The sequence below is a fragment of the Silurus aristotelis genome (genome assembly GCF_946808225.1).
Source record: "Silurus aristotelis genome assembly, chromosome: 13".
Classification (NCBI taxonomy): domain Eukaryota; kingdom Metazoa; phylum Chordata; class Actinopteri; order Siluriformes; family Siluridae; genus Silurus; species Silurus aristotelis.
The window spans coordinates 502871-528679 of record NC_139586.1 but is presented as its reverse complement, the minus strand read 5'-3'; the positions used below and the strand labels follow the sequence as shown (position 1 = coordinate 528679).

Below are 25809 nucleotides of genomic sequence, written 5' to 3'. Positions count from 1 at the left end.
TATTTCTTTTCCCCCTTGTTAATACACGTGTTTTTTACTGTGACTGTTCTCGTTCTCAACATCATTAATAGTCTGGTGCTTTTTACCTTTGACCCCTTTTGCATGTTATTATGTGTTTCTATCATGTACTTCAAATCAATATATTCAAAACTAGTGATTATTGTGTCATTAGAATCAGAGCACAATGTTTTCCTCACGTGGTGATTTGTCAGGAGTAATAAACGTGTCAGAAGAATTGCTGGTCAGGGATTGAGATCATTTCCATGTTAGAGGTTCATGAAAAGGTTCATGAGTAAATCATGCTTTTGTCACCATTATTTTATTTAATTGCAAAGATCCTGAGTATTGGGAGATGTTGGTGGTGGATAAAGTAATAGTTGGAAAATAAAAAGATATGCATTACACATGTTGCAGAAGATGCAGAAGATTGTGTATAAGGGTTTTTAGTGCTTTCATGGAATGACCTGACTTTGTTTGGTTATCTACATCCCTGGATTCTGAACTTGGTTCTCCGTTTCTTTTGCTTGGTATGTTAACTCTGTGATAGAATTTGGTACTTTTGATGTTAATTGGACATGGCAGTAGTGGTTCCACATCGCAGCTAGTGGACATGATCTTGCTTTTTCGAGGCGTGATTCTGATAGATGGTCAAACCGAAACTGGATTTTTTTAATCTAGTTATTAGCTTTGAAGTTGTTCTTGGAACCTTTTTGAAGGACAGACTATGTGTTGTACGGTTCCTCAGACAGTATCTAAGAATTTGTGTCTATGTTTCTGTCTAAAAGCTTTAAAGGAACATAGGGTGTTCTTATTTCGTTTAGATAGATAGATATAAAAAAATTAAACATGGAGTTCTGGTGCACTACAGAACAGGTCTACAGCAGGGGTTCCTCCTGTGCTCTACAGCTCGGGTTCCTCCTGTGCTCTACAGCTCGGGTTCCTCCTGTGCTCTACAGCTCGGGTTTCTCCTGTGCTCTACAGCTCGGGTTTCCTCCTGTGCTCTACTGCAATTTTTTAGCACAGGATTCCTTTTGAGCTCTTCCACTCTGGGTTCTCCTGTACTCTTCAGCACAGGCTACCTTGTGAGCTCTTCAGCATGGGGTTCCTCATGCGATTTTCAGCACAGGTTTCTCCAGTGCTCTTCAGCACAGGTTCCTCCGCCTTGGTCTTCTTCCTGGGGTTCTTCCTGCACTCCACGGCATGGCTTTCCTCCTACATGGGTTCCTCTTGCGCTCTTCAGCATGGAACCCTGTGGCCGCCCTTTGCTTTCATGTCGAGTTTTATCCAATCAGGGTCCAGTTCGTGTCTCAGCCGCCCACTGGCCTCGCGCGGGCCAATCAGCGCGCGACTCAGAGCTCCTGCGAGACGCCGCCATTTTGTCTGAGTATAAAGAAAACTCCGCCAAGCCACAAAGTTCCTGCTCAGACCCCCAAGTTCCTCTTTGTGCAATGGACGGGTGAGTTTACTGTTCCTTTATTATAATAAATACAGAAAACAGGCAAACAAACGAACGAACTAACTAACAGGCTACTAACGCGTCCAACCTAAGAAATAATCTGAAATAATAACGATCTGACGGAGTTCGTACTGCCTCAGTAACTTGTGGGAAGCTAGGCTAATCGTGTGCGCTCGCGGGTTGCGATGGAAACCGAGCGAACCTTCCTCACATCCTGAGGGAGATCTCCGTGGCTCTCCGCGCTTACATTCTTCACCTTTTTACCCTGAGTATGATTATTAGAAGGTGTTTGAGATGTTTGTGTGGTGATTCTGGATTTGTTCCTGAACACGAAGGAACAACTTTACCGCCCGTAGCCGAGTGTTGGCCTCGCGCGCAGCTTTACCTGATCGTTGGCTCGCGCGCTCCGGTTTTACCTGTTGCCGTATTAAAGGAATCTTATTTAATATTGTTGTTTTTGTAATAATTGTTAATGCATTAACATGTTTCCTTTTGTTTAGCCGCCTAGAGACTGATTTGTATCCTATGGGATCGAGTTACACAGAGTTAGAGTAAGTGTCCAGTTTATTTACTGCCTCATACCGACAATTGTTGCTTCTTTATTTTTATTTTGCTGTAATAAATTTATTCAGTCATCCTTCTTTTATTCAGCACTCGTTATTACCGTTATTAATGTATTGCTATAAGTGGAATGTTTTACAATCCATTTTTATAACCTTCATCCAATACATTTTTTCTCTCTAATTGTACACACATGGTTTTTATTTCATAGCTTTTGTTTTTGTTCTATTTTTTTTTTATTACGACACCAGAAGATTAACACGGTGTGATCGCGCTTCCTGTATCTGCCACGTTTTACAAACAAAAGACAGAGCGAAAGCAAAACACTTCCTTGTTTTATAGATTTGGTTGAATAAAATTGGTGTTTTTCGCATTAAGGTTGTTGTTTTGGTCTGTAAACACAGCCCTGGTCTGGTCTGGTCTCCTGGTGTTTCCTGTAAAGAAGAACAGGATGTAAAGGAGGGGAGGGGAGGGGGTAATAAGGGCATCTGAGCTTGGACCTAAAATGCCTCTCATATTTTGTTGGCCTGCTGTGGGAACAGAAGCACCGGATGCAGTGTAGACCTTCCAGTCCTCCACCCCCATACTCACTTATTTGCCTGAACTTGCTTTTTATTTCAGCCCGTCTCAAAATGCCTCTTGTTTTTCAAGTAAAAATGCTTTCCCTAGTTTGGGAAGTTTCACTTCCTTCCTTTATGGTTGTGCGCACTATATTTATAACACCACTGTCCCAAATTCATTCCATTTCTGCTGATTGTATTAACGGCTAATGGGTTTCACATTCTTTTGTAATCAGTTTGGCACAAAAACACCAGCATTGTTTTGAACCTTTTCCCCCCCAATTTAGTTTTGCGTGTTCGTGTTATTCTGCACGTTTTTCTCATATGACCCTTTTTGTTTTTTACAGCGTTGTCCATGATATTGCTGTGGGAACAAAGGTAGGTTTTTGCATTTTTTTTTTTTTTTTTTTTTTTTTTTTCCCTTTATCTCTGTGTGTGTGTGTGTGTGTGTGTGTGTGTGTGTGCACTGATTTTTCTGCACTCATAGCAGACTCCTATTGCTGATTCCTGCGTGTGTTGTTTTTTCCCTCCTTGGTTGCGTGTTTGTGTATCTGAAGGGTGTAGTTTTTCCTCCACTCCTTTCAAACGTGCATGACTTCTCACTCTGCACTTAACGCAGGCCCTTAGAAATCACATCAGGTTTACCCAGTTTACAGTTTTGTTTTGTATTGTTCTTGAAGAATGTCAGGCTGTGGTTGAAGCTGAAAGGGTGGTGTAGTGGTGTATTTCTGGTCAGTTTTTGCTTGTCGAACTTTGTGTGTGTGTGTGTTAACGGTATTACACTCACCAGCATCTTAAATCAACTGAAATTCAGTTACGTTCTATTCATTTCTCTGTGGACTTTCACTAAAGATAATCATGTGTGGTATGTAGCTGGGAGGACCTGCAATGTTTAGAACAAAGGAGCGATTCATAGGCTCCGTTGACCTGACTTCCTCGCAGGTTTCAAAGCCATCAAATTGTCTGAAACTTCACTACTCCACTTTTTTAAGACATTATAATTACAGTGCAAGAAGACTTTTCTACAGCATGTGTTTAGAAGGTTACTTGAGGTTTAGGCAGGTTCTTAGATCATATAACTCTGAGGTAATTTTTTGTTAACCTTATCTCTGCTTGTCTGTAGTTAGTATTTTGTGTGGTGTTTGCTGTGACTGGGTAAATGCACTGTGAGGGTTTTAAGGGCTGTGAAAAGGGCAGGTCCCTTTCTAAAGTCCATGCAGTTTAATTAAGTCAGCCTTTTGTAGAAATAATTTCTGGTTTTAATTAAGGGATATATTTTTTCACCCTCAGCTTTACACAGCAATAGATTTCACCTGTCCTCAGACACACCTAAGGACTGGTTTGTATTACACCAGCTGATTGTTTGGCCTGACTGTGTAAGTGGACCTGTTTTTAAAATGCATTCCTCAGAAATGGGTTTTGGGTGTTGACACGATGACATGAATGGAGCCTATTCATTACATGCAAATCTGTTTGCCTCTCCCCTATGGACACACATGTTGCTCTTGGGTTTGTTCAGCTCTGCTGATTAGAGAGAAGGTGGTTGGGGGAAGTGCTGATGGGGGTCAGTCGTTGTTTACTCGAGACGCTCTTGCCTCTTGTGCTTAATTTAATTTGAAAGCAGGTGTGGACTGGGTTTTAAAAAAAAGACACTGCAAGTCTCATCACCTGAAAAGCCTCCGTGTCTGGGGTGGTAAATCTTTGATGTGCTTTAACAGTAGACGAAACATTACACCTGGACCCCTGAAGACAATCGACCCTGTGTATTCAAGCCCGAGAGCACAGGGTTGGGTTTCAGTCACCTGCAGTCGTAGACACAAAGTCTCCATGGTGAGCGAATGACAATCAGGGTGCTCATGGTAACGGCCACATTTACTCTGTGAATCATTGTAGCCCTCTGCCGTCCTCCTTTTTTGCACACCTTTATGACCTCTTTTAATTTTTTTTTTTTGCACTTTTTTCCGTTCCACTGTAAGTTTTAGAACGAGTGTTTTCTTGTTACAATTTGAAAAAAGGAACTTTTAATTAGGTTTCACATGATTTTAATTGTCTTTACTTGTAAGAGCATGCCTCACTGGAGCAGGAACAGCAGCCAGGCAGTTTTTTTTTTCCTAAGGTTGTAAAGAAAGTTCTAGGAGTGGCTTTATTGCTAAAACCAACATGAAGTCAGCAAATGTTTGGCCTACCCTCCCTTTTTTTGGCCCCAGAGTTCTCCTTCTAGTGGTGCCCTCACTCTACAGCTCTCCATATGGCTCTAATTATTGATTGCTGTAGCAGTGGAATTTTAAATGTGGTGGAGGATGCCTGCATGTGGCCTGCTCAGATCCATTAGGCTGCTGAAATTGGGTGGTTTGGAATGCCTGACTGCCCTTGCATGTATTCTGAGATGGATAAACCAACTCTGATGACTTGTTGCTGAAAAATATGCCAACTTCAGAATTTTTGTCGATTTGTGCAACTGTTTCAGTGTATGAAGTAATGTTACACCTAAAGCAAAAAAACAAAACGAATCAAACCTGTACCAGTCTGTACTACACCCCCCCCCCCTCTCTCTCTCTCTCTCTCTCTCTCTCTCTCTCTCTCTCTCTCTCTCTCTCTCTCTCTCTCTCTCTCTCTCTCTCTCTCTCTCTCTCTCTCTCTCTCTCTCGGAGAGTCACACAGAGAGAGAAAGAGAGAGAGAGAGAGTGTATCTTGTGAATGTAAGTCCTCCCACTCATTCCTCATGTCTGATGACCCAGAAACTCTTGTATGCCTCACACCCCCACCTGCTATTAAAACTTGAGTTTCCTTTCTTGTTCTCTTGCTGGTGGGGTTGCATGCTGTCAAGCTGCTGGTTAATGACTCTGCATTTTGCACAGGATGTATGCTCATTTGCACAATACCTACTTCCTGTGTTTTGTTTTTTTTACATTATACATACATACGCGTGTATGTGTATATACTGTGTGTGTGTGTGTGTGTGACAGAGTGGGTAAAATATAGCCCAAAGCTGTCCTTATTACTTCAGCCAGATGATTCTTGTAGAATTTTGACTACACAGACATTTCCTGAACTTTTCAGCGTGTCCCTTCTTGTTTCCACTGTGTTGATGCTTGTCTATCAGACTTGGCCTTAGTATGGAATGCCTGTGCTTATGTTGGCTGTCTGGTTGCTATGTTGCTGTTGATTGCTAAAAATTTTTTTTTTTTGTAGAGAGGCTCTGACGAACTTTTCTCCTGTGTTTCCAACGGGCCATATATCATGAGTTCAGCAGGTACGTTTGCCAAAAAAAAAAAAGAAACGGCATGTAATTTTGCATGTATCTGACCGAGTTGGCCTGACCCTGTGCTCTCTTTCCTAGCCAATGGCAATGACAGCAAGAAGTTCAAAGGTGACATCAGAAGTCCGGGTGTTCCATCCCGCGTCATTCATGTACGCAAGCTCCCCAGTGACATCAACGAAGCCGAGGTCATTTCTCTTGGACTTCCCTTTGGCAAAGTCACCAACCTGCTCATGCTGAAAGGAAAGAACCAGGTATTCTTTTTCTCTTTATTGAGAGGGAGAATAAGAAATGGGGACACTGAAAATCCTGTTCATATTTAATTTCTTCATGAACATTTGTTTATACATCCGGATCCCAGTGGGCTAGATCATGAGCTTTTTTCAGGCTGGTTCTCATGCCACTAAACAAAAAAAAGTGCTTTATATAGTTTTGGCAACAGTTTTTGTTTTATAAATCCGAGCCAAACGTAACACATTTGAATAGTTTGTACTCAAAAGTCTTAGAACTTTTAAACTCCTTATAAGTATTAATGTGGAAATCGTTTTAATAGTCTCAACAGACGATAATCAAATTTGCTAAAGGTTTTTAACTTCTCCAGGCGTTCCTTGAGATGAATACAGAGGAAGCAGCCCAGACTATGGTCAGCTATTACTCCTCAGTCACACCAGTGATCAGGAATCATCCCATCTTTATGCAGTACTCCAACCACAAGGAGCTGAAAACCGACAACTCGCCAAACCAAGTGGTATGTGTTCAATACAAGCTCATTACTTTCTCAAGCAGTCTTTTATATCCTTCACGCTGTGCTTTTTTTTTTTCTTTTTATCTTTTGAGTTCCAGGATAAACAAAAACTTGTCTTGACCAATAACTGACAAACCGATTAAAGAAAAATGAACAGTCTGAGTAAATATTCTAAACCGTATGTGCGTTAAAGGCTGTTTTGTGACACAGCTGTGATGACTGTTTCTCCAGCTGCAGTGGAGTGTTAATACGGAACGGAGAACTTGTTTACCAGCTCGCATGAAGCTTATCGTTTTTCACCAAACTCTTATTTACTTTTCTAAACACGTTCTCGGTGCGGACAACTTTCTGTTTGCACTTAATGCATTCCACACAGCTGATGCTTATCCACCTACATGTTACACGTGCTCACTCGGTTTGTTCTTCGGGTTGTGAGATCTGTTTAAATAAAAATCTTTATATATCAATATTTTATATAACGTTGCACAAGAACATGTAGAATTATTGAATCAGTATTCAGCTAATTTTATGAGCAAAGTGTTACTTTTCTCTCACACGTGAAAAAAAACACCAAACAAACAAAAAAAACAATAATTGTATAATTAACTGTCTCGTTTCGTCTTTTAGTTGCATTATGATCCAAGAGATGTATTATCTTGTTCCTAATGGAAATTGACATGAAGAAAAGTAGCTGTTCATGTTATCTTTCCAATAAAGTGAAGGAGAAAGTGGTGTAATATGGATGGATCGCTCATGTTGATCAAACACTTTCTTCTGTTCTAATTTTAACTTCAGAGAGCACAGGCAGCACTGCAGGCTGTAAACGCAGTCCAGACCGGTGGCATGTCATTAGGTGGTGTAGAAGCAGGCGGTGTGGGCGGGCCTAGCCCTGTCCTCAGAGTCGTAGTGGAGAACCTCTTCTACCCAGTCACCCTGGATGTTCTGCACCAGGTAGATTCTTGTACAAAAGGTGTAGCTTTTAAATGCATTAATGTTTTGCCTTTTCTTGTTCATATTACCCATGCTGCCCTGTTTGTTTTTGTCATCCATAGATCTTTTCCAAGTTTGGCACGGTTTTGAAAGTGATTACTTTTACTAAGAACAACCAATTCCAAGCTCTTCTGCAGTTTGCTGATGGTTTAACTGCTCAGCATTCAAAACTGGTGAGTGGCTCCATCTTGAGGTCACATCTGGATTATTTTTTTTTTTGCGTGTGTATATTTTAGTAGGGGTGTAATGGTTTACTTATTCGCACTGAATTGTTTCGGTATAAGGGTATTTGGGTTCACACCAAATTTAATAAAATTCCCCCTCTTTTTTTTTTATTCATTTAATTGAGTACTTTTTATAAGTATAAGTTTATTGCATTAATTTCATATTAAACCAAGCATGCATTTTATTTAAAATAGATTCAGATATGTTCACTGTGGTGATAAATAAAAAAAAAAAAAAAGACAAAGCAATATCGTTTTGCATTTCTTTCCCCTAACTGTACCGAACCATGACTTAAAAACTGAGGTATGTATACCGTTACACCCCTAATATAGTGTTTTTGTGCAGTTTAGCAGAGTATTACGTAGGTGATATTTTATATGTAGCTTATTTTCTGTTCATACTTTAGTGTGTGCAATCATGAGTTTTAAACTTTCACAATACAGTTCAGGTGTTTTTTTATTTTTATAAAATAAGATTAAAAGCGTTACCCAGGAGCTAGTTACTTTATATAGCAAATTTCTTGACCATTTGTGTATTCGAAAAGTGCATTTAAGATGTAATGTAATTTTGTGGTCTTCACACAGGCTCTGGATGGACAGAACATCTACAACGCATGCTGCACTTTGCGCATCAGTTTTTCCAAGCTGACCAGTTTGAATGTCAAGTACAACAACGACAAGAGCCGGGACTACACACGGCCTGACCTGCCCTCAGGAGACGGCCAGCCTTCTCTTGAGCACCACGGCATGGCGTTTGGTAAGATGTAGTCCAAACTTGACCATCATCTCGTTTCCCTTTATCTTGTACTATGTGTCTCAGCGGTGCTTTCATTGTTTTATGGGTCGAATGAGTATTTAATTTATATCCACAGCTACTCCTGGAATCATTTCTGCCTCGCCGTATGCAGGTGCCCATGCCTTCCCTCCGGCTTTTGCTATTCAGCAGGCTGCAGGTTTGTTCACGTTGCAGACTTGGTTGTTTATTTGCTTCGGTTCTGTAAACGCATTAAACTGACGAACTGCGATTTCTCTTTCTTGCTTTCTCAGGCTTAACCATGCCAGGTGTTCATGGAGCTCTGGCCTCCTTGGCCATTCCCAGTGCGGCGGCTGCTGCCGCGGCAGGCAGGCTGGGTTTCTCTACTTTACCCGCTGGACACTGTGTCATGCTGGTCAGCAACCTGAATCCTGAGGTTAGTGGCATGCAGCTTGAATTGGGCTTCTTGGTTTCATGCAAACATTGTCATACAATTATTTATAAAATAAAAACAAACAGTTGAAATTAGTTTACAAATGTTTAATTTGTGATAGTGTACAGTATAGGGCAGGACTGAACTTATTTTACATGTAGAATTTATTTATTTTTCCTTCAAGAATCAAATCTGATCCTATAAAAACATTTACTGTATTTGAATACTGTCTAGAGAACTTCAGATAACAGAAGCTTTGCTTTTGTTTCCTCCCAGTGTTCTTCCCCTTTTTATATTGTGTAATCCTGTAACTTCCTAACATTTCTAAATTACTTTATGCTTCGTGTATATATATATATTTTAAGCTGATCCTTTTTCAAAGAATACCATTTACACAAGTTCATCAGCAATGAGAGTTTAATTCTGAATATTTAACCGCTGCATAACAAAATAAAGACTTGGATTTCTTTATTTAACCAAACATTGATGCAGTGAACTTGTAAATGGTTATTCTTCTAAAAAGGTTTTAGTGAATAGCTTTTCTTTTTATCTTAAGCAATTTATGAACTTTTGTATATATATTTTTTTATTATATTTTTTATATATATATATATTTTGTAAAGAAAGCACCTTTTTCTGTTGGAATAGATTCTACACAAGTACATTTGATCACTATTGTATTTTCCATATGTGTACTGACTTTGTTTTTTACCTCCTCTTTTCTCCCTCCCCACATCCCATTTCATTTATTTTTTCTTTTGCAACCATGTCCGCCTGCCGAACGGCTGCCCTCATTAATTTTTTCACATTATCATATAAACACACACACATGCATACAAACCACACTCTCATTGAAAACACTCCACTCCTTACACTTTCATGTCCACTTCTCCCCTCCACTTTCTCCTCCCAATCCATTAACCATCTTCATGATCCAACCACCGTTTTTTCGCCATTTCCCGTGGAACTGCCTCCTCGCTGTGGATATGTTGAACCTCCATTCTGCCTCCGATCTTTACCTCTCCCTTCTTCCCTCCGCTGCCTTCCTCTGCTGTCCTCTAAAGAGAGTTACGCCCCAATGCCTCTTTATTCTTTTCGGTATGTTATTCTTAGCATCTTTTGTTATCTACTTGTTTGTTCTGTTCTTTCAGTTTCTTCCCTCATAAGGCAGTTTAAGTGCTTGTGTGTTTTCTGCTGGTGTGTGTGTGTGTGCTCAGATGAGATGTGATCAAAAAGTTGCAGCACTCAATATATATATATATTGTGTGGCCATAATTGTGCACTAAAACTGAAAGCACTGATTGAGCTGCTGTTTCTTTTTGAGCTTTAGACAGTTTATCATGATGCATGCTTTTTAAATTATTTTGCATGTCTTCTGAGGGAAGCTTTTAAACTTTGGTTAATAGTCAAGACTCCTGTCATTTATCCATTTGTTAAAACAGCTTTTTATTTTTTTTTCTACCCCATCAATACTTTTGACTTGAAGCTAGCCTTCTTACATCAGCATTTCACTTTTTCTCAATTCCTTTGTTCAATGCAGAAGTTCATTCCTCTCTCGCAGTCTGTAAAATTGCCCACTATTTTCCATCTGTCCTCATGGCTATAAATTTTATTTTACTTCAAGTATCTTAAATTCTTTAACACTGAATGTACTTTAATAGACCTGTATTTAGGTCCAGTCCACTTTTAACATTTGGCTTAAAAAGATTTTTATAGATATTAAAGTTTAATATTATTTCAAGGAGACTGCACTCTGTCTTGAGTGTCTTGATTGTAACCGTAAGCTTACTAGGGGATTTTTTTTTTTTTTTAAATGATGGTGTAATGCGTTTATTTTTTGTCTAACCATATTATTGCTTTTTCCTCATCAGGTGTATATGGCGATGTTATACGAGTAAAAATTATGTTCAACAAAAAAGAGAATGCCCTTATCCAAATGTCTGACGGCACTCAGGCTCAGCTAGGTGATTAATTATTATTAAACCCACCACATTTTTATGGAGAATATTTTATTAGATGTGTCAAGATGATGGTACATTTGAAGTTATTCACCATATTTGTGTGAATTTTTCCTCTTCAAGCGATGAGCCACTTAAACGGACAGAAGCTGTATGGACGAGCTCTGCGCATCACTTTATCCAAACACACGAACGTTCAGCTCCCTCGTGAGGGACATGAGGATCAGGGCCTCACTAAAGATTACAGTAACTCTCCTCTCCATCGTTTTAAAAAGCCTGGCTCCAAAAACTACTCCAACATCTTCCCACCCTCCTCAACTCTGCACCTCTCCAACATCCCGTAAGTGGAGTGATGGGTTTTGCTTCATTTATTTGATGTATAATATAGAAAAATATTATATAAATAAAAAATTCCTACATTTTAATGAGTAATTTTGTTGTTTTAGCCCTTCAGTGGTTGAAGATGATCTCAAGATGCTTTTTGGCAGCTCTGCTGCGGTGGTCAAGAACTTCAAGTTCTTTCAGTAAGTTCTTCACAATGCATTTAACTTCTCTAGTAAATATCTCCTTGTTTAGTTGTTTTTTATTTATTTATTTTTGTAATAAACATTAACATGTGATTGACTCTCAGGAAAGACCGCAAGATGGCTCTGATCCAGATGAGTTCAGTTGAGGAAGCGATCGAGTCCCTCATCGAGTTCCACAACCACGATCTTGGTGAGAACCACCATCTTAGGGTGTCCTTCTCCAAGTCCACTATTTAATCAGGAGAAAAGTGACTGCAGCTGGAATAAGTCATTTAAAGACAACCAATAAAAGATGAAGACTTCTCTGAAGCCTCAACCACAAAACTTCCATCATTCCACTATTGTATTTATAAGTAATATTTAGTGGTTCCTATGTAATGTTTTAATGTTTTATGCCTGTGAGGATGATTGTATATCTGTAATCACACCCTCTTAAGCCTTTTTAAAAGTTTCTGAATTTTTTTTTTTTAACCCTTGCCTTGAAAGTGCTGCTCTGAATTTTCCAGAAGTACTTCTTGTGCCTTACATTTATCTTATGGCTAAGTGCTTTTTTTCCATATTCCTATATAAACGTTGCTGTCTGATGTGACACCTATGTTAAGACTTTAGTTTACAATCCACTTGTGTATCCTCCTGTAGTGAATTGGAGTTAGTTTCATCCGGCTCTGGGGTTTTAGTTCTTTTGATAAATCACCACCTGAAGGCCAGTTCCTTTCAACTTCTACATTCCCAGTAGCTTGGAGACTTATCACATACTGTAACGATAGACAGACTGTTTACATACCTTTTTTTTTTAATTTAACGCAACAGTTAGAGTACAAATCATATTGTAAGTATGTTTGTGTTTTGAAGCTCTTGGCCTTTTGGTCAGTGGCTCCCTTATTTCTTTTTCTTCTTCTATACAATTTGTACTTTTCATAGACCTTTAGTATTGCCTTAATGTATCACAAGGCATTGTTTTGTAATTATTCTATTGTAATGCCTGATATATTTGGTGTATTCTTCAACCTTTTTTTTGTATGTACACTACAGCTTGAAACCAAAGCCTTTATTCAGCTTTCAGTCATGAGACTAATGTATTCCTCCCTGTTAGAATTGGACAGATAGAAATAGAGAAATGTGGCTTGTGTTTAAAAAAAAAAAAAAACGGTATATATTTTTTTGGACTTGTTGCTTTTAGGGTTTGATTTGGTTATTATTCTTTTTCTGCTGTAAGTCAGCACTTTCCTCTTTCTATTGTCTTTTTTTTTTTTTTTTCTCCTGTTGTTCTGCAATCCTTCTCAATCACATGCCTTTCGACAGGGATACAGTCTTCTGTTTCTTTTTAAATAGATCTTTTTGTATACAATCGAGTGTACATGCTTTGGGGGTTTCTTTTTGAAACGGGATAAGAATATTTTAGACTGTGCATGGGACCAGCATTATTACTTTCCACAATGAAGACCTCAACCCTGCGCATTCCACCATGCACATGTTCCTCCTCTTTATATTTTTACAGTGAAAACAGCATGTGAGCGGCTGCTGTGTTTTACAGGACCATATAATCATTTCTCTTAAAAAAAAAAAAAAAAATTAATAAATAAAAAAACAAGCGGGTCATATTCACCTGCACAGCGTTGACCTTTAACGTTTTTTAATGGTTTTACTTTAGATGAGGTGTAAATACTATTTTTATACCGCAATGTTTAAAGCAAAGGTTTTTATATCTAAAAGCGAATGTATATTTTGATTACAGTGGACCATGAGCAAGCAAAAAAAATTGGGTTTTATGAAAAACAAAAAGATTTAGAATTCTACAACCTTTACCAAATTCTAATGTTTCTTTAACAGTCCTTCAGATGGAGGTTGTACTTTTCTATTTATCTTGAATAAACATTTGTTTACTGGAATGCTGTCCAGATGTTTTTCTTTGCTGTGATTATAAATAAAAGTTCATTTAGTTTGAGAATATATTCCTACACAATTCTAGACTTTCTGCATCTCCTGCTTCTAAAGAGCTCATTATGGTATATAGTTAATTAGTTTTAGTATAAATTTAATAATCATTTATCACCTTACAGTTGAAACTTAAATGTTTTTTTTTTTGCAGTGCATCATCTCTAGTATCAGAGTTCATCAATATTGGAAAGAAAAGAAAACTTTTGTAATTTATTTTACTCTTGAAGCAGTTTCAAAAGTGGTTTTGCTTGAGGAACCTGTTGAGATGGTTTTTAGATTTCAGTTCAACAGTCGGCACGATGAAAAAGCAGCTCTAAAGAAATCCGACTGTAGATTTATTAACATTAATGAACAAACCAGAGGCAACAGAGATGGAAAAAAATTACATATTAAGATGATGTGAAACCCTGAGAGGAACCAGATTCAAAAGGGAACCCATGCTCCTCTAGATAGTGAGATTAGAACTCATGATTGTGTATTATTATTGTTCTGTATGTTAATGAACTTTACTATTAGAGGGTTTTTTAGTTGATGATAAATCTTAGTGATAACGTCTATTTTCAAAAGAAATGAAGAACTATATTAATAAACATTCTTCTTCACTCTATAACTTGTTTCGTATGTAAGTCTGCATCATTCAGGTGTAATTATGTACTGAAGTAAGTGTGTGTCCTGGACACATTATTCATGTAGGACCATCTACAACAGCAGGTAGTGAGTCATGAGTCTAAAAGCTCCAATCAGGAATTTATAGAGATCTGGAAGGTGAAAGAAACCTGGAGAGTCGATTATTAGGTGTCCTGGGTCTCATGCTGGTCTACATCAAAGTAAAATAGGATGAATAATCCATTTTGTTCATAATTATTAGACCTGAAACTATTTCACGCCCTCCTTATAGACCTCATAAATGTACAGTATGGGATAGAAAACCAGAAAAATGGCTTTTTTATTTCACTCTGGTTGTTCACGTCTAAATGTTTTGCATTAGATTAGGTTTGGGAGGAAAAAAAACATTATAAATCCTATTCAAAGCACTCACACGCTTAACACATCTCACTAGATTATCACCTGTTTTATTTGTTATTAATGAGAAAAATTACATTTTCAAGTGTTTGGCAGTGAAGCTTCACGATTATTATTGTTATTGTTATTATTATTATTATTATTATTATTATTATTATTATTATAATAATGCTGTAAGGTCACACTATTCTCATCATCAGGTGTGTCAAACAACTTCGAAATTGTATGTTTTAAAAAATAAATTTGATCAATAACATAAAAGTCCTTTTGAGGTGAAAAGTGAAACGACAGGTGAGGAATTCTATCTTTGTCTCAACATATTTTGCCACATTTATTTATTTGTTAATTTATTTGTAGGAAAGATTTTTATATCACAAAATCCCACAATTCTAACAGGGGTGTAGAATGTTTTTATTCTTGTCTCTGGTCCGGGCAGCTGGATTTAAAAGCTAAAGCATTTTTTTGTAAATAATTTCATTTTAATGCGTCATTGATTTAATTGTAAATAAATCATTGTTATTTACAATAAGTTACAATGTTTGTGTGTTTGTTGTGTCTCTTTAATTTTATCCCCCAGTGTTTTTATTATTTCCGGCCCGGACGGACTTGAGTGGTGCACCGAAAGCGATATCGTCACAATACTGAAACCGGAAGTGGTGTGTGTCTTGTAACAGCTGGAATCTCAAGTTGGAGTTAAAGCGATTTTAAACTCAGTACGAAGTTTTCTGTTTTCCGGTTTCCTACACACACACACACACACACACACACACACACTCTTACACTCGCGCGCAGAGTTTGTTGTAAAGAACAGACGCCATGATGGAGTCAGCGTTGTTTCTGGGTTGCTGTTGTTTATTAACGGTTCTGTTGGACGGAACCTCGGTTGCTACCAAAGGCACGGAAGTTGGGAACGGAAGTGTGACGGTACAGAGCGCTCAAAAACCGGGCAACTTCACCTTAAACAGCCTGGAGCTGGACAGCTCGATGATCCAGAGAGCTCTGTACGTCCTCATCGGAATCACCGTCATCGGGGTTCTTTATTTCCTGGTTCGAGCAGTGCGGTGAGTCTGTTCACCTTTCACACTTCACACCTGTCCTACAGCGATCACCTGTCCTCCTTCTCCTGTCCCCCTTCTCCTGTCCTCCTTCTCCTGTCCCCCTTCTCCTGTCCCCCTTCTCCTGTCCCCCTTCCTCTGTACCTCTTCACCTGTCCTCCTTCACCTGTCCCCCTTTCCCTTAACCGGTCTCTTCAGCAGTGAAATCTGATGAATACTTCACACTGAGGGAGAGGTAAAGGGACATCTGTGTCATTTGTTATTCCTGTGGTGGTGTGTGTGTGTGTGTGTGTGTGTGTGTGTGTGTGTGTGTGTGTGTGTGTGTGTGTGTGAGAGTGAGAGTGAGGTTGTCTTTTACTTGGAGACAAATTAAAATCTGATTTATTTGGTTTTAGTCTGAAGAAATCGTCCACCCCGAGGAAGAAATACGGCCTCCTGGCAAACTACGACGACACAGTGGAGATGGAACAGCTGGAAAGTGATGATGATGACAACACTGTATATGAAGCCAAATCACTCAGAAGGTGTGTGTGTGTGTGTGTGTGTGTGTGTGTGTGTGTGTGTGTGTGTGTGTGTGTAGGGTGGGGTAGGGGGTTCTGCATGGATTTATATGCTCTGTATCTCTACACAATATCTCCTCAGGATAAAGAAAGGGTGAGGAACACTTTGTTGGTGTTCATTCATGTTCTGTTAATTCATTAGAATTCAGAGTAAAGCAGATGTTTAGCTCTGTTACACAGCTGTCTTTTGAACTCCATGCTTATTGTATGTGTGTGTGTTTATCAGATGAGCCCTCAGGGACGAGAGGACGATAGAAGGTAAGGAACACGTCTTTAGAAGTAAATTGTGTTGATGGAACGTACAGTAAAATCTATAACTCCAGTTTCTGAGTAGGATTAGATCTGAACTCTGGGCTGAGTATCTGTCACTGATCTCGCTGATCCTCTCCTGTTTATGTGTTTGTTTTCTCAGCAATAAAGTGGAACGGACCAATAAATCACCCTAAACACCTTCTCAGAGTGAATCCACTGGTCAGAACGACCTCAGCCTGTGGTGTGTTCCAACTAAACCTGTTCTCTTCGGTCCTGTTTTATATTAAAACTGTTCAGTGCAGGTTTTTCTCCCTGTTTTTTCCCCCACCAGTGTCCCTCCAGTCTCTCCCCGGTCACATTCCCAGTCTTCAAAGAGTCTCTCCCGTCTTCCCCCACTTTTCCTCCAGTCTCTCCCATCTTCCCCTGGTCTTCCCCCACCCAGTCTCCTTCCAGTCTCTCCCCGGTCACATTCCCAGTCTTCCCAGAGTCTCTTCCGTCTTCCCCTGGTCTCCCCCACCCAGTCTCCTTCCAGTCTCTCCCCGGTCACATTCCCAGTCTTCAAAGAGTCTCTCCCGTCTTCCCCTGGTCTCCCCCCACCCAGTCTCCTTTCAGTCTCTCCCCGGTCACATTCCCAGTCTTCCCAGAGTCTCTCCCCAGTCTCTCCCATCTTCCCCTGGTCTCCCCCACCCAGTCTCCTTCTAGTCTCTCCCCGGTCCCATTCCCAGTCTTCCCAGAGTCTCTTCCCAGTCTCTCCCGTCTTCCCCTGGTCTCCCCCCACCCAGTCTCCTTCCAGTCTCTCCCCGCTCACATTCCCAGTCTTCCCAGAGTCTCTTCCCAGTCTCTCCCGTCTTCCCCTGGTCTCCCCCCACCCAGTCTCCTTCCAGTCTCTCCCCGGTCACATTCCCAGTCTTCCCAGAGTCTCTCCCCAGTCTTCCCCCAGTCTCTCCCGTCTTCCCCCAGTCTCCCTCCAGTCTCTCCCTGGTCACATTCCCAGTCTTCCCAGAGTCTCTCCCATCTTCCCCTGGTCTCCCCCCTACCCAGTCTTTCTCCAGTCTCTCCCCAGTCACATTCCCAGTCTTCCCAGAGTCTCTCCCCAGTCTTCCCCCAGTCTCTCCCGTCTTCCCCTAGTCTCCCCTTTCACACCCAGTTTTCCCCCATTCTCTCTCTGCAGTCTCTTCCTGCTCTTTTCCTGGTCTTGTCTCTCCCCCAGCTGTGAATCTGTGGATCTATAATTCACTCGTTGCTGGAGCCGTGCCGTATCGCTGCTCAGATTCTTTTTTGTTGTCACTGATTTTATTTGTAATTTTTTTTTCTTTGTTTACTTTCATCTCGTCCCAATCAGCATCGGGGTCTGATCTAACGTGATATAACACAATACACTAAAATACCCCCCATGATTCTACTGCACAGTCTCACACTGTCTCAGTGTTGCAGAAGAGATGAAATAACTGCAGGTCTGAAGGTCACGAGGTCGGTGGAATCTTCAGACCCTGAGCTTCACCGTGTGCACTGTGGAACAGGGTGGAGTTTATCCGTGCACTCGTTTCTACACCTGAAGTTTTCCCTCATGTTCCAGACTGCACATGGTGGAAATCTCCATGATCTTTTATTAGCAGAATAAAATGTGAAATCTTCAGACGGAGCGTCTCTGAGATATTTATAGATTTTCAGTAAAAAATGAAAACCGAACCCTTTTTATAAAATAAAGTCTGCAGAAGGAAAGTTTTATTCTGCTAAACAAAGACATTTCATGGTTCCTATCATTTTTTTATGATTATATTTATGTTCTGCTCTCAGGCTGTTTAACTTCAGTAGAACTGTAGAAGCTTCACGTCTTCTGTCGTCCGTTTGCTTTATTCATTGCTTCAAACTATTTTTTTCTGGAGTATAAAATAAAAAGTGCTGTATTTTGTTTAACATTCCCTTTAATTTCTTGCACATTTATAGAGATTTAAATTCTGTTTTTTGCTGACAGGAAATAGACGAGTGTTCGGTGGTAAATCAAAGGCATGAAGATTTTTTGTTTTGGTGTAAAATACGGACCGATTTTGAACCTGATCATTTTTCTGGACAATTGTTTCAATGTGTATTTTTTTTTTTTGATTCATTTCATTCCTTCTGCATCTCAAACCTCCTTCTTCTTCCTCTGTTTGGTGAAGGTCGCTGTATTTTTAAAGAACGCGAGCTCAATATTGATGAAGTGTTTCATGTTTTCCGTGTGGGTGGATGCAGGAGGGGAAAAAAAGCTTCAGATCGATATTTGGTGTTTAATATTCATAAATTGTGCCTTGAAATGTTTTTTCTATTCGGATGCTCTGTGACTCGGAGTGAACTGCGACTCCACGTGTTTTTCTTCATTCCTATTTTTTTGGAAAGCTTTAAATTTGTGTGTAAAAAGATTTCATACGTAATATATTTCTACAGCGAACTTAAAGTATAAATGAGCGTGTTGGTAAACGACGAGTTTCCAGTTACAGCTTTAAAGAGAAATTGCCAAATTGGGATGTTTTTGGTTAAAAATCAGTCCCACTGATTTGTGTGCACTTTCCTGACACTGACAGATAGGATGACACTGTACTATTCATGTGTTATTGCCACACACACACACACACACACACACACACACACACACACACACACACACACTGATAGATAGGATGACACTGTACTATTCATGTGTTATTGCCACACACACACACACACACACACACACACACACACACACACTGATAGATAGGATGACACTGTACTATTCATGTGTTATTGCCACACACACACACACACACACACACACACACACACACACACTGATAGATAGGATGACACTGTACTATTCATGCGTTATTGCTACACACACACACACACACACACACACACTTGTGATCAGCTGAATGTTTACTTCCTCCAGTTTTCTGTACAGTGGTGTGTATTCAGACGAACTCCAGTCTGTGACGTGTTAGGAAGTTGTGCATCTGTCACTCCTTAGAAACTCTGCTGTCTGATTAACTGCATTTCTTTCATTTCTATCTTATTTTTGGGAAATTAAAAGACTTTAACTTACGTGTTGACGTGTTCTTTGAAAGTCACTTCCTTGTGAACAACAATGGCAGAAAACATCCTGTCAATGATTTACACACACACACACACACACACACACACACACACACACACACACACACACACACACACACACACACAGCATTCTTTTATTAGCAGGAACAAAGTCCAGTTTTATGTTCTGGCATAAAGTGTAAACCAGAATAAAATCAGAAACACAGCGCTCAGAATCATTGGACACAAGAAGAAAGAAAGAAAGAAAAAGAGATAGATAGATAGATAGATAGATAGATAGATAGATAGATAGATAGATAGATAGATAGATAGATAGATAGATAGATAGATAGATAGATAGATAGATAGATAGATGTTTTAATTGCGTTTTATTCTCATGAACAGATCCTTGTGAATCCACCAGATGGCGCTCTGTGTTTATTTATTTTAAATCCTACTACAGTACTTAAATACAGGTGGCGCTCACCTCTTTAAATGCATATAGTCATTTAAATATATATATAATTAAAACAAATGATATGTAAATATCTAAATTATGCAAATATGTAATTCTGAGTAAAATGTAATGTTTTGTTTAAAATAAAGGGGTATGTTTTTTTTGTAAACCCTTTGAATAAATTAGTTTTAAAGATTACAGAACACATGAGCAGCACTTAAAGGCAAACAATTATTCTAATTATTATTGTTTATTCATTTACTTTTTTTTGTGAACAAACACCGTTCCAGTCACAGGTCAAAAGGAAACCCTGTCCAGCGTCTCTGCAGAAATACATTTAATAAGACTTAGTGATAAAGCGTCTGGTTATCAGGGGACATGAACACAACCACCCCGAATCACCCTGCACAACCCTGCTAAAGAGAGAGAGAGAGGGAGAGAAAGAGAGAGATTCACTCGCTCTCTCGCTCTCAGTGAAGAGGTGCTGTGTTGTGTTCTCCTGCTGTGCATTTCCTGCTTTTCATAAAAGCCTGAGTGTTGATGAATCATATTCTTACATTCTCAGCTCCATTCAGAGCTTCATTCTGAAAAGACGTGAAAAGCAGCTGCTCCTGTACACGTTAAAAAAATCTTAAAAAAATCTTTTTTCTTTTTGCCTTCTTACATGAAATTAAATGTGGAGATGAGCGTGGAGGGACTCGGGTCATCAGGGGAGCAACAGGAAAAGACAACGGAGAAAAAGGGCAATTACAGTCAGGATTAAGTGTTAATGTTAGGGTTAGTGTTTAGGTTAGATTCAGGGTTTAGTATTAGAGTTAGTGTTGAGTATTTAATTTAGGGTTGGGTTGGGTGTTTAAGTTAGGGTTTAGCATTAGGTTTGAGTGTTTAGGTTAGGGTTGTGTGTTTAGGTTAGGGTTGAGTGTTTAGGTTAGGGTTGAGTGTTTAGGTTAGGGTTGAGTGTTCAGGTTAGAGTTGAGTGTTCAGGTTAGGGTTGAGTGTTCAGGTTAGGGTTGAGTGTTTAGGTTAGGGTTGTGTGTTTAGGTTAGGGTTGTGTGTTTAGGTTAGGGTTGAGTGTTTAGGTTAGGGTTGTGTGTTTAGGTTAGGGTTGAGTGTTTAGGTTAGGGTTGAGTGTTTAGGTTAGGGTTGTGTGTTTAGGTTAGGGTTGAGTGTTTAGGTTAGGGTTGAGTGTTTAGGTTAAGGTTGAGTGTTTAGGTTAGGGTTGTGTGTTTAGGTTAGGGTTGTGTGTTTAGGTTAGGGTGAGTGTTTAGGTTAGAGTTGAGTGTTTAGGTTAAGGTTGAGTGTTTAGGTTAGGGTTGAGTCTTTAGGTTAAGGTTGAGTGTTTAGGTTAAGGTTGAGTGTTTAGGTTAGGGTTGAGTGTTTAGGTTAAGGTTGAGTGTTTAGGTTAGGGTTGTGTGTTTAGGTTAGGGTTAAGTGTTTAGGTTAAGGTTGAGTGTTTAGGTTAGAGTTGAGTGTTTAGGTTAAGGTTTAGTGTTTAGGTTAGAGTTGAGTGTTTAGGTTAAGGTTGAGTGTTTAGGTTAAGGTTGAGTGTTTAGGTTAGGATTGTGTGTTTAGGTTAGGGTGAGTGTTTAGGTTAGGGTTGAGTGTTTAGGTTAGGGTTGTGTGTTTAGGTTAGGGTGAGTGTTTAGGTTAGGGTTGAGTGTTTAGGTTAAGGTTGAGTGTTTAGGTTAGGGTTGAGTGTTTAGGTTAGGGTTGTGTGTTTAGGTTAAGGTTGAGTGTTTAGGTTAAGGTTGAGTGTTTAGGTCAGGGTTGAGTGTTTAGGTTAAGGTTGAGTGTTTAGGTTAAGGTTGAGTGTTTAGGTTAGGGTTGAGTGTTTAGGTTAAGGTTGAGTGTTTAGGTTAGGGTTGAGTGTTTAGGTTAGAGTTGAGTGTTTAGGTTAGAGTTGAGTGTTAAGGTTAAGGTTGAGTGTTTAGGTTAGAGTTGAGTGTTTAGGTTAGAGTTGAGTGTTTAGGTTAAGGTTGAGTGTTTAGGTTAGAGTTAAGTGTTTAGGTTAAGGTTGAGTGTTTAGGTTAGGGTGAGTGTTTAGGTTAGAGTTGAGTGTTTAGGTTAAGGTTGAGTGTTTAGGTTAGAGTTGAGTGTTTAGGTTAGGGTTGAGTGTTTAGGTTAGAGTTGAGTGTTTTGGTTAGAGTTGAGTGTTTAGGTTAAGGTTGAGTGTTTAGGTTAGAGTTGAGTGTTTAGGTTAAGGTTGAGTGTTTAGGTTAGGGTGAGTGTTTAGGTTAGAGTTGAGTGTTTAGGTTAAGGTTGAGTGTTTAGGTTAGAGTTGAGTGTTTAGGTTAAGGTTGAGTGTTTAGGTTAGGGTGAGTGTTTAGGTTAGGGTTGAGTGTTTAGGTTAAGGTTGAGTGTTTAGGTTAGAGTTGAGTGTTTAGGTTAAGGTTGAGTGTTTAGGTTAGGGTGAGTGTTTAGGTTAGGGTTGAGTGTTTAGGTTAAGGTTGAGTGTTTAGGTTAGAGTTAAGTGTTTAGGTTAAGGTTGAGTGTTTAGGTTAGGGTTGTGTGTTTAGGTTAGGGTTGTGTGTTTAGGTTAGGGTGAGTGTTTAGGTTAGAGTTGAGTGTTTTGGTTAGGGTTGTGTGTTTAGGTTAAGGTTGAGTGTTTAGGTTAAGGTTGAGTGTTTAGGTCAGGGTTGAGTGTTTAGGTTAAGGTTGAGTGTTTAGGTTAAGGTTGAGTGTTTAGGTTAGGGTTGAGTGTTTAGGTTAAGGTTGAGTGTTTAGGTTAGGGTTGAGTGTTTAGGTTAGAGTTGAGTGTTTAGGTTAGAGTTGAGTGTTAAGGTTAAGGTTGAGTGTTTAGGTTAGAGTTGAGTGTTTAGGTTAGAGTTGAGTGTTTAGGTTAAGGTTGAGTGTTTAGGTTAGAGTTAAGTGTTTAGGTTAAGGTTGAGTGTTTAGGTTAGGGTGAGTGTTTAGGTTAGAGTTGAGTGTTTAGGTTAAGGTTGAGTGTTTAGGTTAGAGTTGAGTGTTTAGGTTAGGGTTGAGTGTTTAGGTTAGAGTTGAGTGTTTTGGTTAGAGTTGAGTGTTTAGGTTAAGGTTGAGTGTTTAGGTTAGAGTTGAGTGTTTAGGTTAAGGTTGAGTGTTTAGGTTAGGGTGAGTGTTTAGGTTAGAGTTGAGTGTTTAGGTTAAGGTTGAGTGTTTAGGTTAGAGTTGAGTGTTTAGGTTAAGGTTAAGTGTTTAGGTTAGGGTGAGTGTTTAGGTTAGGGTTGAGTGTTTAGGTTAAGGTTGAGTGTTTAGGTTAGGGTTGTGTGTTTAGGTTAGGGTTGTGTGTTTAGGTTAGGGTGAGTGTTTAGGTTAGAGTTGAGTGTTTAGGTTAAGGTTGAGTGTTTAGGTTAGGGTTGAGTCTTTAGGTTAAGGTTGAGTGTTTAGGTTAAGGTTGAGTGTTTAGGTTAGGGTTGAGTGTTTAGGTTAAGGTTGAGTGTTTAGGTTAGGGTTGTGTGTTTAGGTTAGGGTTAAGTGTTTAGGTTAAGGTTGAGTGTTTAGGTTAGAGTTGAGTGTTTAGGTTAAGGTTTAGTGTTTAGGTTAGAGTTGAGTGTTTAGGTTAAGGTTGAGTGTTTAGGTTAAGGTTGAGTGTTTAGGTTAGGATTGTGTGTTTAGGTTAGGGTGAGTGTTTAGGTTAGGGTTGAGTGTTTAGGTTAGGGTTGTGTGTTTAGGTTAGGGTGAGTGTTTAGGTTAGGGTTGAGTGTTTAGGTTAAGGTTGAGTGTTTAGGTTAGGGTTGAGTGTTTAGGTTAGGGTTGTGTGTTTAGGTTAAGGTTGAGTGTTTAGGTTAAGGTTGAGTGTTTAGGTCAGGGTTGAGTGTTTAGGTTAAGGTTGAGTGTTTAGGTTAAGGTTGAGTGTTTAGGTTAGGGTTGAGTGTTTAGGTTAAGGTTGAGTGTTTAGGTTAGGGTTGAGTGTTTAGGTTAGAGTTGAGTGTTTAGGTTAGAGTTGAGTGTTAAGGTTAAGGTTGAGTGTTTAGGTTAGAGTTGAGTGTTTAGGTTAGAGTTGAGTGTTTAGGTTAAGGTTGAGTGTTTAGGTTAGAGTTAAGTGTTTAGGTTAAGGTTGAGTGTTTAGGTTAGGGTGAGTGTTTAGGTTAGAGTTGAGTGTTTAGGTTAAGGTTGAGTGTTTAGGTTAGAGTTGAGTGTTTAGGTTAGGGTTGAGTGTTTAGGTTAGAGTTGAGTGTTTTGGTTAGAGTTGAGTGTTTAGGTTAAGGTTGAGTGTTTAGGTTAGAGTTGAGTGTTTAGGTTAAGGTTGAGTGTTTAGGTTAGGGTGTGAGTGTTTAGGTTAGAGTTGAGTGTTTAGGTTAAGGTTGAGTGTTTAGGTAGAGTTGAGTGTTTAGGTTAAGGTTGAGTGTTTTGGTTAGGGTGAGTGTTTAGGTTAGGGTTTGAGTGTTTAGGTTATTGTTGAGTGTTTAGGTTAGAGTTGAGTGTTTAGGTTAAGGTTGAGTGTTTAGGTTAGGGTGAGTGGTTTGGTTAGGGTTGAGTGTTTGGTTAAGGTTGAGTGTTTAGGTTAGAGTTAAGTGTTTAGGTTAAGGTTGAGTGTTTGGTTAGGGGTTGTGTGTTTAGGGTTAGGGTTGTGTGGTTAGGTTAGGGTGAGGTGTTAGGTTAGGTTGAGTGTTTGGTTAGGGTTGTGTGTTTAGGTTAAGGTTGAGTGTTTAGGTTAAGGTTGAGTGTTTAGGTCAGGGTTGAGTGTTTAGGTTAAGGTTGAGTGTTTAGGTTAAGGTTGAGTGTTTAGGTTAGGGTTGAGTGTTTAGGTTAAGGTTGAGTGTTTAGGTTAGGGTTGAGTGTTTAGGTTAGAGTTGAGTGTTTAGTTAGAGTTGAGTGTTAAGGTTAAGGTTGAGTGTTTAGGTTAGAGTTGAGTGTTTAGGTTAGAGTTGAGTGTTTAGGTTAAGTTGAGTGTTTAGGTTAGAGTTAAGTGTTTAGGTTAAGGTTGAGTGTTTAGGTTAGGGTGAGTGTTTAGGTTAGAGTTGAGTGTTAGGTTAGGGTTGAGTGTTTAGGTTAGAGTTGAGTGTTTTGGTTAGAGTTGAGTGTTTAGGTTAAGGTTGAGTGTTTAGGTTAGAGTTGAGTGTTTAGGTTAAGGTTGAGTGTTTAGGTTAGGGTGAGTGTTTAGGTTAGAGTTGAGTGTTTAGGTTAAGGTTGAGTGTTTAGGTTAGAGTTGAGTGTTTAGGTTAAGGTTAAGTGTTTAGGTTAGGGTGAGTGTTTAGGTTAGGGTTGAGTGTTTAGGTTAAGGTTGAGTGTTTAGGTTAGAGTTGAGTGTTTAGGTTAAGGTTGAGTGTTTAGGTTAGGGTGAGTTTTTAGGTTAGGGTGAGTGTTTAGGTTAAGGTTGTAGTGTTTAGGTTAGAGTTAAGTGTTTAGGTTAAGGTTGAGTGTTTAGGTTAGGGTGAGTGTTTAGGTTAGAGTTGAGTGTTTAGGTTAAGGTTGAGTGTTTAGGTTAGAGTTGAGTGTTTAGGTTAAGGTGAGTGTTTAGGTTAGGGTGAGTGTTTAGGTTAAGGTTGAGTGTTTAGGTTAGAGTTGAGTGTTTAGGTTAAGGGTTGAGTGTTTAGGTTAAGGTGAGTGTTTAGGTTAGGGTTGAGTGTTTAGGTTAAGGTTGAGTGTTTAGGTTAAGGTTGAGTGTTTAGGTTAGGGTTGAGTGTTTAGGTTAAGGTTGAGTGTTTAGGTTAAGGTGAGTGTTTAGGTTAAGGTGAGTGTTTAGGTTAGGGTTGAGTGTTTAGGTTAAGGTGAGTGTTTAGGTTAAGGTGAGTGTTTAGGTTAGGGTTGAGTGTTTAGGTTAAGGTTGAGTGTTAGCAGTTTGATGTGTTCAGGTTTCTTATTCCACTGCATGCCTGATCCTGTATATAATTGGGTTTGGGTTTATAAATATATAATTGACTGCAGGGTGAAAGAGATTTGAGTTGTGAAAATAAAGTCATTGAGAACGTTTATGTGTAGTTTCGTTTCATGTGTTTAAATTTCACAAAAAAACTCATACAAATGATCAGAGGCTCAAAATGAACACGATGACTTTAAAAGATTGACATCTGAAAAGAGCAGAAT

The 25809-nt window shown here is 39.3% G+C and overlaps 2 protein-coding genes and 2 long non-coding RNA genes across 4 annotated transcripts; 2 read left to right on the top strand and 2 right to left on the bottom strand.

Annotated features, from left to right (window-relative positions):
* The first annotated feature begins 1287 nt into the window (after positions 1-1287).
* ptbp1b (polypyrimidine tract binding protein 1b) lies at positions 1288-13356 on the top strand. The gene is made up of 16 exons (XM_083557932.1): positions 1288-1456; positions 1957-2007; positions 2925-2955; positions 5770-5830; positions 5918-6090; positions 6438-6584; positions 7377-7532; positions 7634-7744; positions 8381-8552; positions 8668-8748; positions 8843-8985; positions 10047-10080; positions 10854-10946; positions 11064-11280; positions 11387-11464; positions 11572-13356. The coding sequence occupies exons 1-16, from the start codon at positions 1449-1451 to the stop codon at positions 11702-11704; spliced, it is 1689 nt and encodes a 562-aa protein (XP_083414058.1). The 5' UTR covers positions 1288-1448; the 3' UTR covers positions 11705-13356.
* A 1702-nt stretch (positions 13357-15058) lies between these two features.
* Positions 15059-16596, top strand: fam174c (family with sequence similarity 174 member C). The gene is made up of 4 exons (XM_083557948.1): positions 15059-15489; positions 15879-16007; positions 16270-16301; positions 16456-16596. The coding sequence occupies exons 1-3, from the start codon at positions 15245-15247 to the stop codon at positions 16271-16273; spliced, it is 378 nt and encodes a 125-aa protein (XP_083414074.1). The 5' UTR covers positions 15059-15244; the 3' UTR covers positions 16274-16301; positions 16456-16596.
* Positions 16597-16711: 115 nt separating this feature from the next.
* On the bottom strand, positions 16712-16954 carry LOC310735309. The gene is made up of 2 exons (XR_014536259.1): positions 16843-16954; positions 16712-16785 (listed from the first exon to the last, which is right to left on the bottom strand). It is a non-coding gene; the product is annotated as an uncharacterized lncRNA (long non-coding RNA).
* Positions 16955-17158: 204 nt separating this feature from the next.
* On the bottom strand, positions 17159-19332 carry LOC310735308. Its single transcript, XR_014536258.1, has 3 exons — positions 18912-19332; positions 17437-18872; positions 17159-17350 (listed from the first exon to the last, which is right to left on the bottom strand). It is a non-coding gene; the product is annotated as an uncharacterized lncRNA (long non-coding RNA).
* Between the last annotated feature and the right edge of the window lie 6477 nt (positions 19333-25809).